The sequence below is a fragment of the Terrapene carolina genome, unplaced genomic scaffold (genome assembly GCF_002925995.2).
Source record: "Terrapene carolina triunguis isolate 2854851 unplaced genomic scaffold, T_m_triunguis-2.0 Scaffold262, whole genome shotgun sequence".
NCBI lineage: Eukaryota > Metazoa > Chordata > Testudines > Emydidae > Terrapene > Terrapene triunguis.
In genome coordinates, this window is record NW_020664613.1 from 6,185,027 (window position 1) to 6,199,439 (window position 14,413).

The window sequence follows — 14,413 nt, forward strand, 5'->3', positions numbered from 1 at the left end:
CAAGCCCGGCTGTGGCCCCGCTCTCCCTGGCGGCCGGAGCGCCGCGCCGCCCCCCTCCAGGTGCCGCCCCAAGCACCAGCTTGGGTGCCTGGTGCCTGGAGCCGGCCCTGGCCCTACCAGCCTCACTATCCCCTTCTTTTCTCAGTCCCACTCTCATGTTCATGTCTCCTTCCATGTTGCTTCGTGTGCCTGGAATGATCTTCACTTCCAGTGGGCCACTCCCTCACCCTTTCCTCATTGAAATCTCTCCTAAAAAGACTCGCTTCTTCTGGGAGTCCTTCAAACGCTAACCCATGTCAATCTCGTATCCTCTCCAGCCCAACATTTTGTAAATGGGGACGAGAGGGGAAGAAGACACAAAGGCTTGAACCTGAATCACGTATCACTGGGTGTAGCACTTCAGGGCCATATTGCAATACCTTTACTCACGCTCAACAGTACCATACACCACAAGTAGTCTCACTGAAATCAGTGGGATTCTTTGTGGGGGCAGGAGCACTGCCCAACACAAGTATCAGTGGTAGAATCAGGCTCTAAGTGTTTGCATGATTGGGCTTCATTAATCCTTCCACTGGCTTTCCCAGGACCTTTTTGTCTTATCTGTGTATCTGTCTTCTAGACTCTCTAAGCTCCACTGGACAGAGACTATTTTTATATGTGTCTTCTTCTGTACCAACAAAGCACATCACTGCCATTTAACAAACGATAGTAATTTTACATGGGACTGAACAATGTCTCCCTTTGGGCTTGTATTGACTACTGGTTGTTGTTGTTTTTGTAGTATGCTGCACTAGTCTAGTCTTCAGGCAAATAATCCAGTAGTCCTAGCTGATGCAATCGTTTTGAAGAACTTGGAGGAGGAGGTTACTTTTCCACTCTCTTTGATGTGGAAAACACAAGGCTTAGCAAACTTCCTTTCCAAAAGTGTTGTCACTCTGCCTTAAATGAGGGGAAAAATACAGGAGACGTAATGAAAATAGGAAAAAAATATCATTAATACAGCACTGGGGATTCAGCTAGAACAATGATACCCGCTATAATTCAAACCACTCAGAGAAAACGTAGAAAAGAATGCTAAATGCAATCCTGCTGTGATTGCAGAGAAGGGCTCTCTGAGTGTTTTCATACCAGGTATTACTCAGTCATCACTGTTCTCTATTCCTGCAATGTTTCAGGCTTTTATCTTGCTTTGCACAATCCAGCCATATCTTGTCCCTTTAACCTCCCTACTAGTTCACATAACTCAGTATGATTCTGCCTGAGGAAAGATTTTAATTAACAATGCTTAGAGAATAAAGGAAACAAATGCATTTTGAAAACATTATTTTGAGGCAGGCATATAATTTTGTATCTTGGCTTTGTTTTTCAAGTATTCTTATTAATTAAACAGTATATGTGAACATAAGTCTGTATTAAAAAAAAGTAGGGTCTGATCTTACACTTCTTCTTGCACACCCAAAACTCGTCAAATTGAAGTCAGTGGGAGTTTTGGATGTGCAAAGAATGAAGGACTGGGTCCTCATTGTGTAATTCTTGAACACACAGGCTAAAGACTAAGGGCCCATAGAAATTTTCCAACCAGCTCTCACAGTGCATAGGAATTCAGTATTTCCAAGGATAAATTTTGCAATGTGACTGCTGCATCAGTGGGAGCATCCAAGATATTTTTTTTAAATGATATGACTAAAATGTAAAATACTTTAAAATTCTACATTGTTGTCGCCTCTTAGAACGGTCAGACCTTGGGGTTGCTTCACGTAGGCTGCATGTAAAATCTCAATTTTGGATTTGAAAAAAAGAAACCAAGGGCAATGGGCCTAACTTGGCAAGGTGCTGAGCACCTTTTGCACTCCGTTGAGCCTCCAGTGTGAGTTGAGGGCCTTTGTTCCCTCCCATGGTGAGTCCCTAAAATTTATCTCAGTGTATGGGGCAATTACAAATGGCCATTTCCAATGGAAACTCCTGAGGCATCAAGATGAGACAGTGGGTCTGACTTTTATTTTGGTATATAAAGCCTTAAATAACCGTGGGTCAGTCTACCTGAGGGACATTGAGTTGCTCCAAATCCTATCATGGCACTTGAGGGTGGTGATGATGGTCCCCATGCTGGAATTTTTCAAGGGTGATGTGCAGGGCTGACTCTCTGAAGGCCTGTGACTTTGGAGTATGTGTCAGAGTGAAACCTTAGTATCCCTCTAGGGGCAGCCAAAGACTTTCATGTTCTCACTTTAGTTCAGTGATAAATTTGTGGGACTTGTTATGGTATGCTCCCCTGTCTTCTCTCCTCTCCACCCCACACCTTCCTTGGCTCAGGTGTTTTATTTGAGGATAGGGATTGATTGCCTCTTAAGTATTAAGGGACAAATGCATAAATGTAACCCATTGTGTGGATTTTACCACTTCATATGTCCTGTGGGCATGAATGTTAGAACTATATGATATAAAATTGAACATTGATTTATGTTCTAAATATACAAATAAGGTGAAATACACTCCAGTCCAGGAGAGGCCTGAACCACAGCCTGTGTATCACTTAAATCTGTTAATGTGGATCTCTTTGTGCAGGCCTTAATGGCCTGCATCCATTTCATCCATAGAGTGTTCAGGAAAGTCTCATACACCCGAGAACAGCTATTCATAACTTTGCTTGATGGCAAAAAATTAATTACGTGAAATGTTTTACTGTATTTAAGGGAAGTATGTAACATTAAATTTTAACTAAAGGGTGTCTGTCCTCTTTCAGCCACTAATCTTGCTACTACTGCATTGGAGAGCCCCAGGCTTATTCTATTACACTTTGCTAACTAACAAAATAAATCTGAAGAATCTATTCAATAGGTCTGATCCTGATCTTACATACACTGTCTTTATATTGATGCAAACTCATAGATTTCAGAAGACTTACTCCTGATTTATACCAGGGTCATATCTGAATCGGGGCCAATGTATTTATTAAATGGAAATTGAACCCAGGCTAACCATTAAGCGAGAACCTATTCTCCCCTTCCATGCTTGTTCTGAACAATAAGGATTGATGATTTAGAAACAGCGTTTCATGTTTGTTTCTTCAGAGTTTATATTTTATTTCCACCAAATAAATGAAGATAGTATGACCTTGACTCATCCTTGGCGAGCATGTTTAAAAAGAAAAAGACAGCTTTGTCCCTTAAAAATTACTCAAGCTTTTGTTCCGATTTAGCAAGTGTCATTTTATTTTTCTAAAGGAAACACATTTCACTTGACCTCCAGGTTCTGGTGGGACTTGCTGCATCCTCTTTTTTCATCTCTTATTCTTCTGTGCTTCTTTTTTTTTTTTAACCTTCCAGAAAGCAGATTGGGCTATGCACAAGCTGGAATGTTCTGCCATGTGTGTTTTTGGGCAGAACTGGAATCCCTCAGAGACTGTGAGACTGACCGCGAGGATTCTTGCCAAACAGGTGAGCAGAACGCAAGACTTTGTCTGTTTTCAAAGGGGGGGTGGAGGCGAGGAGCCGGAAGAGCAGAAAAATGAAAATTTGACCTACAGTAACTGTCCCAGCAGAACATGCTTCGTGTTAGTTTCCTGTGTACAGATTAGCTGCAGTGCTGAGTGTGAGCAGCTGAAAAAACTGATGGCTGAAATGGCTAAGACAGCATAACATCCAGTTGGATGCTCTGAGAGGTGTTAAGCTGATGTCTTAGTAGAACCAGTGCAGTGTGGGCTCAAGAAGTCAGTGGCATAGCATCAAGGCCAAAGTAGCATAAATGAGAGGGGGATCAGACTCCGTGTTTGCGGTTAAGTTGATGGATGCCACATGTGGTATCTGTTGGCAAACACCGGCTTTTTAATGGCAGCCACTTTTGTTAGACTTGTGTGAAACAGAACTTCCTTCAGATTTTACTGTATAGCATTGTATAGTTATAGCACCGTTCACTCTGTAAGCACCCCATAAGTCCTGATTCTCTTCTCATTCAGACAGATGCATATAGTTACATAAGAACGGCCACACTGGGTCAGACCAATGGTCCATCTAGCCCAGTCTCCTGTCTCTGACAGTGGCCAATGCCAGCTGCTTCAGAGGGAATGAACAGAACAGGTAATTGAGTGATCCAATTAGAATGAATGGAGTGACCCTGATGTAAAACCAGTGTTGGAGGAAGGAAAATCAGTCCCTTGGAAAGAGAAGGATTATTTATAGGAAGATACTACGCTAGTGTGCTTGCTCTGATGTTGCATTATTAACTCCATCTGTAATATTCCTTGGAATGCAGAATTTGTGATGGTGGGAAGGGCATAGCAGAAGTGTTTGCAGGGAAGAGATTGGACCTGTAAGTTTCAAGGTTATTACACTGTGTATTTTTGCAAAGCTCTAAATGCTCTCTGCAAAAACAAATCCTCTTTGAAGCACATTTGTATGATCGAGGTCTGCGTATATGACAAGGGCAACCCGGATACTGTATATAGAGAGGATTTTGATGGCCTGCTGGGAAGGTAGCCTGCATATTCCCTCTGTGCCTGTGTGTGTGGGTTTAGTTTTTTTAATTAAAGCACAGTCTAGTGGTGATCCACAAACAAAATTAGATGTTTAATGATTAAAAGTCATTGGAATAAATTTGTGCTTGAGGGAGGGGAGAACCTACATGTCATATAAAAGCTAAATATGCAAACCATAGTCCCTGAACCTCAGCTGCTGGGCCACCTGCAAAGCCATATATAATGGCCAAGATTACAAAGAAGTGGCCTTAGGCCAACAATAGAGCACTGCTTTTGAACTCTGTCAACAGTGAGTTTATTCACTTTCCTCAAAGCGAAGCCTGTCTCTTGCCTGCTTTGCTGCTGTTAGTAGCTTTCTGGGTTTCTAGAACAAAGTAAATGACATATTTTAAAATACTGTACTGGTTATGTGTGTATATTTGATTGGAGTTAATTTATGCCTGCTTTATTTGGCACAGCAATATATATATATATTTTTTATGGCTTGTAAGGTTAGTCAGTTTGACCAGATCACTGTTCATTGACCTTTATAAAGCCTGAATACAGTGAGAGTTTTGTGTTTTTGTTTTGTGGGTAAAAAATCTCAATATAAGCGCTGATTGACAAAATATGTGATAGTTTCACATTTTTTCTCTTGTCATTGCAATCTTTTTCTGTTTCTAGAAAACCCACCCTGAAAGAACACAATCAGAAAAATTGCTTGCTGTAAAAGAGTTTGAATCACGTAAGTAGAGAAGACTTGCAGGTAACAGGAGCTCTTTTTCATAGTGCATTTAGGAGTTGCTTCATTACCCTTCATCAAAACCTTCTCCAAGCATCTCTGTTATAGGAGGAGGAAGTGAAAAAGAGAACCGCATTTCCAAAATTTTTTGTAATGCTTTAATTTCTTTTTCTGTTGGTAGCTTGGGGGAGTGGGGAAGTGAGGGTGAAAATTTAGACAGATTAATTATGTAGTGTTCATCCATCAGATGGCTTTCCTGGCACTCTGGTGACTTTTCTGAATTGTAATGTTGCAAAATTAAAATAGCTGGTATTGTTACCAGGAGGCATAAAATCAGAGACAGCACAGTTGTTTGATGGTGACAATGACTATGGGGCTAATTGCAGAATCCTCTGGACTGCAGTTCAGTGTCTGTCACTGCCAGTCAAATTTGACATGTTCTCTATGATTGTGTTGAAATTCCATGTCCTGAATGCTCCAAAGTGATCTGAGGAAGGAGAGAAGGCAGTGGCTTGCTTTTATCTGGAAGGTTACTGTTTCCACCCCCGCGCCCTTGAGGCAGTTAGAAATTGAGCAACTGTTAAGAGTAACCGGCCTGGAATAGTCTACATGGCGCTGCAGTGTTGCTCCCTTTCTTGGTATTGATAGTAATAAGAAGAAGCTGATGTGCACATACATCTGAGATGATGAGGCGATAGTATTGTAGGCTTACATGCCTTTCATCCTGAAGGATTCCCAAACCCTTGACAAAATGCTAGACAAATGCTGTCATTGATGGAGTGAGAGGTGGCAGTTATTTAACCAAGCCCAGCAAGACTACAGGACAGCTTTAGTACAGAAGGTGAATGAGATTGCCTCAACTGGAACTGCCAGGGGGAATGGAATAGGTAAAATGTTGGCATTTGTCCAAGCCAGAGCAGCCTACACTGAGAGGAATTTCGAGGACAAGTTGTCAAACAAGCTAGTGGTGGGAACCGAGAGGTGGGTGTTCATGGAGGGTTTTCTGTGGATTCTGCTGAATTTTAGCCTGCGTTAATATAAATACCTTACTCATTTGGAAGCCCAAAAGGGTTGGGGTTTGGGTCAGTGGATGCTTATCCAAACTGTGGCAGTGCCCTCCTAAAGCACTGAGATGCTCTGCCACCACAATTCTGCCCTTCTCCCCCAACAGGCTCCCTTGCTATTTCTGGCTGTCTTGGTGAGAAGCCCCCTCTGCTGCCCGTTACCCACCCCCCTTTGGCATCTTCAGCAGTTGCCCCCTGCCCTCACTCTCTTCCCAGGGATGGGTGAGTGAAGAAATGGCATAGGATTCTCATTGGAAGGCTTCATCTTTCTTTCTTACACCTGAGCTCCCCCTAGTTCTCATCCCGAAATTGTTCCATTTCAGTGTCCCCACTATTCTGTGTCTCCCCTCAGTTGTCCCCACTCTTATGTGTGTCTCCCATTTGTGCCCCTCCTTTTCAGCTCTTTTCCCTGTAGTCTCTCTTCTCACTGCTGTCATATTTTTGGGGTGCAGAGGGGAATTGTAGCATTACTTTGCTTTGCAGGTGTGACTTGGTACTCCTGCTACTGTGCAGAGTAGGGAGGATGACAGTGGTAACAACTAGGCACTCCATTCTGCTTCTGTTAGAGTGAGAGCAAAAAGTGTCTCAAGCAGAGAAGGGACTGGGAAAATGCTCAGTCCACAGCCCCCTCGAAATGTCAGACGGCTTAGCTGCCCAGGGTTTTGTCTGGAACCATGAGTGGGACTGGATATAAAATACCAGGACAGGACCAGACAAATATGCCAGGACACCACTGCTGATGCCCCAAGCCTTGCAAATAGTAGAGATCTTCAATGTCTGCAAGTGGTTAGGACCTCTGCTGTTAGAGATCCTGTCTTTTGGATGAGGGGCAGAACAGTCTCTTCTAGTGTTCTACTGGGACACTTTCAGTACGGACTAGGACACGTCTACATGGGGAAGGTCTGTCATGTTGGGAAATGTTTCACTAGCATGATATTAAATGTGGCTTAGCACCTTTTGTAGACGGGGCCAAGTAGTGTATAAGAACATATTCACAGCCATGGTTAACCCTAGGGCTAAGTTAACCATCAGCTAACATGTTTTAAATACTACTGTTCTTGTCCTCAGGGATATTGTGTTTAATCTCTTGTTAATAAAAAAGTATCAGCCAACATTTTCTAACCTCATGCATTTTCCCAGTGTATACACGTGGCCTTGGAAGGAGAAGCAATCACAACCACTTCTTGCAATACCTCCATACAGCTGTTCCTTGGGTGTCTCCCATCCAAGTTATGACCTGTTCTAACCTAGCTATGGCTGCAGTTAACCAGAAGAGAGTTCCTTGTATTGAAACAGGATGTCTTCTTTATCCACAGACCTTGATAAACTAGACAATGAAAAGAGAGAGCTGATTCAGAATGACATTGCTGCTCTTCATCACTTTTATTCAAAGCACATAGAGTACCCTGACAACGCTGCCCTTGTAGTCCTCTTTGCACAAGTAAGTTGGCTAGAATAAAATCCATTTAGGTAGGTGGGTATTGTGAGAATCTAGACTTCGTGAAAGAAGCAAAAGACAGCAATGAGAACAGCCTTCCTTGTATCCACAGCAGAGGGGGTAGTGGTAAAGCATTGCTATGGTGTTCTCTCCCAGGCACAAGTTTCTAAATGTGATCCGGTAGTTCATTTATCACCGCTCTGGACAGGTGGCAAGGAAGCAGAATGTTATTTTGGATAACATTTTGAAATCTTAAAATGTTTAATTTTACCTCTGTCTCTTATCTTGAATTTCACATATAATCCAGACTTCATGTATTTTACTGGACATAGTAGTAGTTGTGATGCTCTAAGAGTGACATTTCGCCTTCATGCCTGCATCCTCTCATCTCCCTCCCCCCCCCCCCCCCCCCCCCCCAAAAGGTGAATGCACATTTTCATCCAGAATTGCCAAGCATCACTCTATCTTTCTGTCTGGACTCCCTGTTTAAGCCTCCAACAAAGGGTGCCATGCCGTCTGTGGTGGTAGGTTTTTGAGATATGGACAACTGCCTACTATTGGACTGAGACTGCCCACTCATTTTGTATAGGCCAGTGCCTAGCAGTAAGGGGTCATCGCTGCTATTATTACCTTAATTAGTGTTTAAACTGCTGTACTTCAGGTGAAAGTTCCAGTACTGTATTCCATTACTTATCCTCTAAGCCATCTGGCTTCCCATGATTCACTTTTTGTTTTTGTTTGGTTTTCTTTGGCGATTGAAAAGTTTTCTTTCTATTTTTTTAAGCCTTTTCAGCTTGTCGAGTGATCTAGAAAGAGCTGCATCCAAACCTTTGCTTCGATTTAAGGAATCTGACCTGTCCAAATTCTTATTGTGATTTTAAATATTTTGCTGGAAAGCAGCCAGAACCCCCAAAGATTAATTGATTTTTACTAAAACAGTAGCTTCTCCCACGCGACTCTGTTCTTGGGTGATCTCATCAGCTCCCACTGCTTCAGCTACTTTCTGCATGCTGCTGACCCCCCATTTCCTGCTCTTGGATACCGCAACCCCCTCTTCCCCTGCATCCCTGACATCCGCATTGCTCCCTTCTGTCCATACAAAACCCAGCTAATGAGATCAACATCCTAGCCTGTCACTGTGTCCATGTTACGCGCTATACATTCCTCCCGGTCCTTCCACTGACACCCCTTCTTGATCACATCATGCTCAAGGGGCTTGTCCCCTTCTTCTAGAGTCTGCATAACTCTGCCCCCAGCTTTCTTGCCTGCTCTTGTCTCTTATCCTCTATTGTATCACTGATGCCAGCCTTGAATGCCGTTCAAGTTTCACAAACTTCCCTTTACACATGGAATGCTCTCCTTGAATTAAACTCTAACCCGCTAACCTCTTATCCTTCAAATCCCTTCTCCTGACCCATTTCTCCTATGATGCTTACAAGAAAGAGCCACCTACCGATGACTAGGCTGAGAGTAGTTGGAGGTACCTGACTATATATTTATTTAAAAAATCAACTTACAAATCAATTGGAACCATCAAGTTTTGTGTCCGTCACCAGCCTATGTAGCCCTGTGTTCTTATTGCTGTTAACCCCATCCTCCTTCCCGCCTGTTTTACGCTCACCTGTTTTGTGTCTTTTTTTAAATTTGATTGATGGCTTTCGGGGCAGGATGTTTGTACAGCACCTAGCATGATGAGGCCCCCATCCTGACTGGGACCTTTGGATACTGCCACACTACAAGTAATAATTATTAGAAGTTATTTTACCATTCTTTATTTAGAACCATGAATTCTGCTTATGTAGTTCATTGATCTTTATCTGAAGGATGGTCGAGGTGGGTTGGGGGTGGGGTTTCACACTGCTTCTAAAGTACAGTCCTCACTGTAGTGTGGCTAGTGGAGCATAGACGTATGTTCCCAGTAGTTTCAGTAAAGGGAAAAGACGAGGGATTCTTTCAGGGGGCTTCATGTGTAGTTGACAATCCTACTAGTCTATACTTGATCGGCCGCACCTGGGTCTATTGTGTCTTCATTTGGCACTTGTGAGACAACAGTTGTGTTCATTCCATTCTGGTATCAGCATGGAAAGGAGAGTTTATCGATACTGGCAGGGAGATATATGGGGGGTTAACTTTCTGCTGGCATAAATGCAGCTATCATCAACATGGGGCCTAAACTACTTGATTGGGGTTGAGATGGATTTTAGTGACTGTGAACATAGACGGGAAGTGCAGCTTTAAATGTTGTTTAGTGCACACGCATTGACACTGAGACTATTGTGGGCCAAATCCTGAAGTTCCTACTTAGACTAAGGGCTTATCTACACTACCGCGTAAGTCAATGTAAGTTACATCACTCAGGGGTGTGAAAAAGCCACCCCTTGAGCAGTGCAAGTTACATCAACTTAAAGCAGTGTCCACACCCGACAATGTCGGTGGAAGAGCATCTCCGGCCACCATAGCCTCCACCTCTTGCAGAGGTGGAGTAATTATGCTGATGGGAGAGTGCTCTTTCATCGGTGTAGCACGTCTTCACCAGATGCGCTACAGCGGCACAGCTGCACCCAAGCAGTGCGGTAGTGTAGACTAGCCCTAAGCTCCCATTGAGCTCAATGAGAGAAAAAACATGAGCAGGGATTTCAGGACATGGCTTTATGGCCTGTTTGACTCCTTTCTTTCAAGTGTATTGACAAATATCTGGCCTTGTCCTGTGTCCATGTATTTTAATTAAACCTGTCTGCTCCTGCCCCTCCCACTATGTCTCCACCGTCATTTATTCCCATCGTTAGCTTCTACTCTTTTTGCCACAAAGTTCAAGTTCTTCGTCCATTACTAATAATTAAAAATAAATAAATATTTGTACTGCAGGTGCAGTTTGAGGCATTGACCAGGTTGCAGCCCCACTGTGCCAGGCCCTGTGTATCATATTCAAGGCACTGCACAGGCCCTTCACTGTCTGTCTGGGTTTGTTCACCCTCCCTTTTCTTTGTGCACATAGCTCTGTCCAGTCCTCTGTTGTTAGCATTCCTCTGGGCCAGATCCTGGTCCCATTGACATCCGTAGTTAAATTTCCATTTGAAGCAGGACTGGCCTCTTTTCTCTCCTCTGCCACTTCTCAACTTTGTGCCTTGCTTCACAATGTCCTCTCTGCTTGGAATAGTCTCGCTCTATACAGGCAACCTGTCTCTCCTTCTTCCAAACTCTTTTTAAGCCTCATGTCCTGTCCTTGGCTATCCAAAGGCTGATTTCCTCTGTGTTGTGATCTGATCCTACTCTGGTGCATGAGTCTTTATCCTTTACATTTAGTCTGCCTAAAAGACTGTAAACTCCTCAACATGAGGACTCTGAACACTAGTAGCTCTGTATAAATACTGACTAAGAATAAACAAAATTGCAACCAGATTACTGCAATTTACTGCTCAGCATGGTCCCTTATAGCCAGAGTATGTATGTAAACATGGAATATTAAACCAAAAGATTGTGATTACCAGAGATCTGAGCTAATCACTCTCTCTTTTGCTTAGGTTAATTGTAATGGCTTCACAATTGAAGATGAAGAACTGTCTCACTTGGGATCAGCAATATTTCCTGAGTAGGTTGGATTTTATTTTTTAAACAGACGTGGTAAATTGAATTAACCCATGGTTATGATTCTGTCTCTAATGAAATACTCCAAGATACTGGAGATGTAGCACAGTGGCTTCAAAGAACTGTCTCGTGTACGTAGAGGGACCTGTATAGTACTGTGCAATGGAGTTGTGCAAACTTTTTATAATAAAGTTTCACCTGCTTTTGTTGGAAACCCAAAAGTCAGGCCATCTTTGCCAAAGAGTTCAATAAGGTCCACCTACCTTTTGATAAGGGTACAGTTTCAAGTGGCTGTGAACCAGTTTATGATTTTAGACCGCTTTGATTTAAAAACTTGATTATTTCAGCAGAGTTACCCTTTCAGTTTGGTTTGAAGCCATGAAACTCCGGGTGTGAACCACATCCAGATTGATCTGAATCAATGGGCTTCTGATGATCAAAATAAATTGAAAATAGTTGCATAGATGACTTCCCCCATAAAATCTTTCCATTTTGTTTTAGTTTGGTGGAGTCCTTAACCTGGTGCTCTCTGACCAAGTGATTAGTCTCTGTTCAATGCCATCTCCCAAGCTTTGTTCCTTTTTAAGTAGCGGATCTCCTTCCTACATTCCTCCAACCACCTCCTCTGATGTTTTAACAGTGTGATGTGTTATGTTGCCATGACAGTGAAAAATTATGTACAAACTCTGTCAGCTCTAGAAGTAAATCACAGATGTTAAAGTGCTTTTCATGGAATAGGAGACATGGGTCTTTCTAGTGCTCAAGAGGAAGAAAGGTGCCCCCTTCAAGGGAGTTGGTTTGCAAATTCCCCTCTTGCTGCTGACAGTATAGCCCATATTGAAAGCATTGCTTAATCTGAGTTTTCTAAGGTATTGAGCACATCCATCGACATCAGCAGGAGCTACAGGGTGATGGTTGGTTGTATTACAGTAACATTTAGAGTCCCCAGCTGAGGTCCTGGTACCATTGTGCTAGGTGCAGTTTATGTTGTACATAAACAGAATAACACAGTCCTTCCTCCAAAGAGTTTACACTCTCTAAAAAGACAAGGCAAAGGGTGAGAGACAGGCAGGGATGCTGTTGTCTTATTACAGATGGGGAACTAAGGTACAGAGAGATTAAGTGACTTACCCAAGTTCACAGAGGCAATCTGTGGCAGAGCAGGGAATTGAACCTAGAGCTTCTGAGTGCCAGTCTAGTGCCTTAACTGTAAGACCATCCTTTCTGTTTGAGGGTGCTCAGCAACTCTGTGAATTAGGCCTTTCGAATTTAACAACAATTATACCTTTGAGCTAAAAGTTCTCCATCTTGATCTCTGACCAAAGATGCAATTATTATTTGTGGGGGGTGGGTTAAAGAAGGTATGTTAACTACTATGTCTAATAAAACAGACAAACTGAATTTTCTCAGAGCCCAGAGTGCTGGAGGACATGCTTTCCCCCAGCAGTTAGAATTTTTTTGCACACTTTGTGTGCATAACTGAAAAATAATTTATTTTTTTTTAGACTTGGGGCCTGCTTTTGCTCTCTCTGAAGTTGATAGGAGTTTTACAGTTGGTCTCGGACTCCAGTGCAAACAAGTGGCCTTTTGTGTACTAAGTTTCTGTCTGCATTGCTTTCAAGTATAATACTTAGTACTTCTCTTCCCCAAGGGATCCCCTGGCACTTCTCAAGCTATGAGCCTGGCTCTGGTCCCACTGAGACTTGCCATTGACTTTACAAGGCCTGCTCCTGCTCCCATTATACATACCACTGTAATATAGTCACCTCTGGACAGCAGCTACCCACTAGCATTTAGCACCCTGCACAACAAGGGATGGAAGGACCATTTGTCTGATCCTACCCTATTCATTAGCAGGACCATTCGTTGTAATTTTATAATAACAATACTATAGCCTTTCCTAAGGTGACCAGACAGCAAGTGTGAAAAATCGGGACAGAGGGTGGGGGGTAATAGGAGTCTATATAAGAAAAAGACCCAAAAATCGGGACTGTCCCTATAAAATCGGGACATCTGGTCACCCTAGTTTTCTTAAGGTTACCTATGTTTTTAGCTGAGACGCATCTTGCAGAGCAAGATGACTTGAGCTGAGATGCTGAAGTGATGCTTTTTGCTTTCAGACACAAAAATTGCCCTTTTGCTTTTACAGTGTTGCACTGATGAACCATAGTTGTTGCCCAAATGTGATTGTAACGTACAAAGGGACCTTAGCTGAAGTCAGAGCTGTTCAAGAGATTGAACCTGGAGATGAGGTAAATGCATATCATGTGAGTGTAAATGCGGTGGTGTGTGGGCATGCACGTGGTAAAGTGGGGGTGAATTTGGCTTGTCAAGCATCGCTCCAGTTAAAATGGAAGCCTGTTCCTCATGTCTCTTGTCTTTCAATCAATTCTGAAAACTCACTTTAAAAAAAAAAATCAGGGGTGGGGCAAGGGGAGACAGTGTCTTTTTGTTGGTTAAAGCAGAGGAGTGTGAGGCAGGGCGTTGTATCTCTGCCACCAGTTCAACACAGGAACCTGACCCCTCTGTGCCTCACTTGCTCCATCTGTAAAATGGGTATAAGTAGCTACTTCACAAGGTAGCTTTGAGGCTTGAGTTATTGATGTTTAGCTGATACTTTGAGATCCCCATATGAAAGGGGTCAAATGAATGTAAACTATTATTATTACTGTAATAATTACCATTACCAATATAATAGTATTGTAAGGAAGATGTGGAGGTAGCCAGAACAAGACCAAGTAAAAGGGGGACTGATCATTTCTGTGCTATCCTACTTCTGTCTGGACAGAGTGTTCTTGTAACATGGAGCTCATCCAGACCAGACTGGGTAAAACAGGACTATGCCATGAAAGAATGAAGTTATTTTGACCTCTATGACCCCAGGGGGGGCAAGACTGTCAATGAAGGCTGGATTGAATTTCCCATGACTAGAACAAAGCATTTTAGGTTGCGTCAAGCCAATCTGGGTCAGTCACTGATCTTTGACAATGTGTCTTCATCAGCAAAGACCACCTTTATCTGTTAAATTTATCTTGGGCAGGGTGGGGGAGGTGCTCAACCATAATCTTGAGTGACAACAATGGTGCATTTGCTAAATAATCATGGAGTTTGTGTAGGATTTCACTGTTACA

At 42.8% G+C, this 14,413-nt stretch overlaps 1 protein-coding gene across 1 annotated transcript in view; it reads left to right on the forward strand.

Moving 5' to 3' along the window:
* The window catches only part of SMYD2 (SET and MYND domain containing 2), a 41,344-nt gene that overhangs the window by 12,271 nt on the left and 14,660 nt on the right, over window positions 1-14,413 (forward strand). The window contains exons 3-7 of the mRNA XM_024215297.1: window positions 3,327-3,437; window positions 5,138-5,198; window positions 7,576-7,700; window positions 11,219-11,286; window positions 13,432-13,534. Coding sequence (XP_024071065.1) covers window positions 3,327-3,437; window positions 5,138-5,198; window positions 7,576-7,700; window positions 11,219-11,286; window positions 13,432-13,534 — 468 coding nt within the window. The remainder of the gene's footprint in view (window positions 1-3,326; window positions 3,438-5,137; window positions 5,199-7,575; window positions 7,701-11,218; window positions 11,287-13,431; window positions 13,535-14,413) is intronic.